The sequence below is a fragment of the Notolepis coatsorum genome (assembly GCF_963971535.1).
Source record: "Notolepis coatsorum genome assembly, chromosome: 13".
Taxonomy (NCBI): domain Eukaryota; kingdom Metazoa; phylum Chordata; class Actinopteri; order Aulopiformes; family Paralepididae; genus Notolepis; species Notolepis coatsorum.
Window position 1 is genome coordinate 55,970,010 of NC_140177.1, and position 2,438 is coordinate 55,972,447.

At 47.4% G+C, this 2,438-nt stretch overlaps 1 protein-coding gene across 1 annotated transcript; it reads left to right on the top strand.

The window, feature by feature from the left end:
* Positions 1-229: 229 nt before the first annotated feature.
* LOC311238818 (insulin-like growth factor-binding protein 1) lies at positions 230-1,858 on the top strand (the record flags this gene model as incomplete). The annotated part of the gene is made up of 4 exons (XM_084327018.1): positions 230-578; positions 1,052-1,194; positions 1,486-1,614; positions 1,733-1,858. 4 exons carry the CDS (start codon positions 230-232, stop codon positions 1,856-1,858), a joined length of 747 nt encoding a protein of 248 aa, XP_084183144.1.
* Between the last annotated feature and the right edge of the window lie 580 nt (positions 1,859-2,438).

Genomic DNA, 2,438 nt, shown 5'->3' on the forward strand with positions numbered 1-2,438 from the left:
TCATCCACCCATTACCGCAACGTGGTGCACAATATTTAATATCTGTAGTCACTGTGTCAAACATTAACCCTTCTGGAGGCCAGGCCATTGTATAAATACAGCTGGCCCACCAGTTCAATGAAATCAGTTTAGAAGGAAAACCTACAGCTACACATATAGCTCATGTAACTTTAGTGCTCGAGCCAAGAAGAATAAATTGGAAAGAACCTCTTCGATCTGAAGACTGGAGATGCCTGGATTATATGAGAAGTCCATGCTTGTGGTCACGTTGTCATCTTTGGCCATCTTGGCAGTGGTCCGATCTTCGCCGGTGGTCGGGCCGGAGCCCATCCGCTGTGCCCCCTGCACTCAGGAGAAGCTGGACACGTGCCCGGCCATCTCCACGGGCTGCACGCAGGTTCTGAGGGAGCCCGGCTGCGGTTGCTGCATGGCCTGCGCCCTGGAGAAGGGCGCGTCCTGTGGGGTGCACACGGCCCACTGTGCCGAGGGACTCCGCTGTGTGCCCAGACCGGGGGAGGCCAGACCCCTCCACGCACTCACCCGGGGACAGGGGGTCTGCGTCGAGGACGAGGGCCAAGGTAGGCCCACCACTGAGCCGGAGGAGGTCTTCTCCTCTCTCTTAATCCATTCACTACCACACTACAGACAGTTAACCATCTGTAGTATGGTAGTGAAAGGGTTAACCATCTGTAGTGTGGTAGTGAAAGGGTTAACCTTCTGTAGTGTGGTAGTGAAAGGGTCAACCCTTTGCCATGTGGCAGTGAATGGGTTAACCTTCTGTATTGTCACAGTGAAAGGGTTAACCATTTGGTAGTGTGGTAGTGAAAGGGTTAATCCATTAATTCAATTAGACTACTCGTCGTCATCGCAACTCGTCTTCTTGACATTTTGATCTTACGGTCGTATACCTGTACACATAGTCTAGAGTTGTTTTATTTTAATCGAATGACCGTGCCAAAAAAGCCCATCTCTTCTTCACGTTTTAAACAACGACAACAAAAAAAGGTTTGGAGAACATTTAACCCATAAACCACTTGTTCCGTCTCTACAGAGGAGGTTGAAGGAGCTCCTGACCACAGCTCTCTGCATTACCTGTTGGGCCTCAACGCTCCCCTAGAAGCCCGGGACACTGCTGACGCCCAGGAGAGCATCAAGGCCAAAGTCAACGCCATCCGCAAAAAACTGGTGCAGCAGGTGAGGAAAAACATCCTACCCTGTGACGCTTGACCTAATCCAAAGTAATGCACCTCCTTTCCACAAGAGGGAGCACTTGGTTTTTGTGTGTCTGTTTGGGAGGGAAGAATGACTAATATACCACTTATGACCAGATTAATTTGATAAGCATCCTGGAAAGATGATGCCAATCATGTATTCCTATATAGCCTAGATAGGAATATGTGGGAAGTCAATTACATTATCATATCATGTGTTCACAGGGGAATATATTAATCACTGTACACGGTCTAATAACCTTGTTTCCCTCAGGGCCCCTGCCACATTGAACTGCATGCAGCGTTGGACACGATAGCAAGCTCCCAGCAGCAGCTAGGAGAGAAGTTCACTACATTCTACCTCCCCAACTGTGACAAACACGGCTTCTACAAACCCAAGCAGGTGAGGCAATGGTTCAAAGTCTTTCACAATAGAAAGGTTTTACTTCATTGAGGAAAATAAATTCAAGTCATGATTTTCTGTTGTTTTAATAATCTGTTCTCTGCATCTGTGTCTCCAGTGTGAGTCATCCTTGGTCGGTCCGCCTGCCCGCTGCTGGTGCGTCTCGTCCTGGAACGGGAAGAAGATTCCTGGATCGAATGACCTGCTAGGGAACGCTGAGTGCCACCAAGAACTCACTCACTAAAGCACAGGCACTGCTCTCTCTCTCTCTCTCTCTCTCTCGCTCTCTCTCTCTCTCATACACACACGCAGGCAAACACACACATGCATGCAAGCACGCACTCGCACACACACACACACACACACACACACACACACACACACACACACACACACACACACACACACACACACACACACACACACACACACACACACACACACACACACACACACACACATGCTTGAATGTGTGCTGGATGTGTTGCTCACATCCAACCTAAACTAGAGTATATAAATACAGATACACATTAGCTGAATGCACACCCACATACAACCGCCATATATTCTAAGTACTAAAAATACACACACACATTCACATAAACACACAACATAAAATCTTATTTCAGAGAGAGAGAGGGGGGGGGGGGTAGTTGCGCTCAATGTATTTACATGACGCTCATATCAACCCTTATTTATTCTGACCGTGTACGTACTTACTCGCACAAGCCATTTGTAATTTTTAGATGTTTTATATGTTTGCCTGTTTTCTGATTGTAAATAGGGCAACACTATATATATTTGTGTGTCCCACTAAATAACTC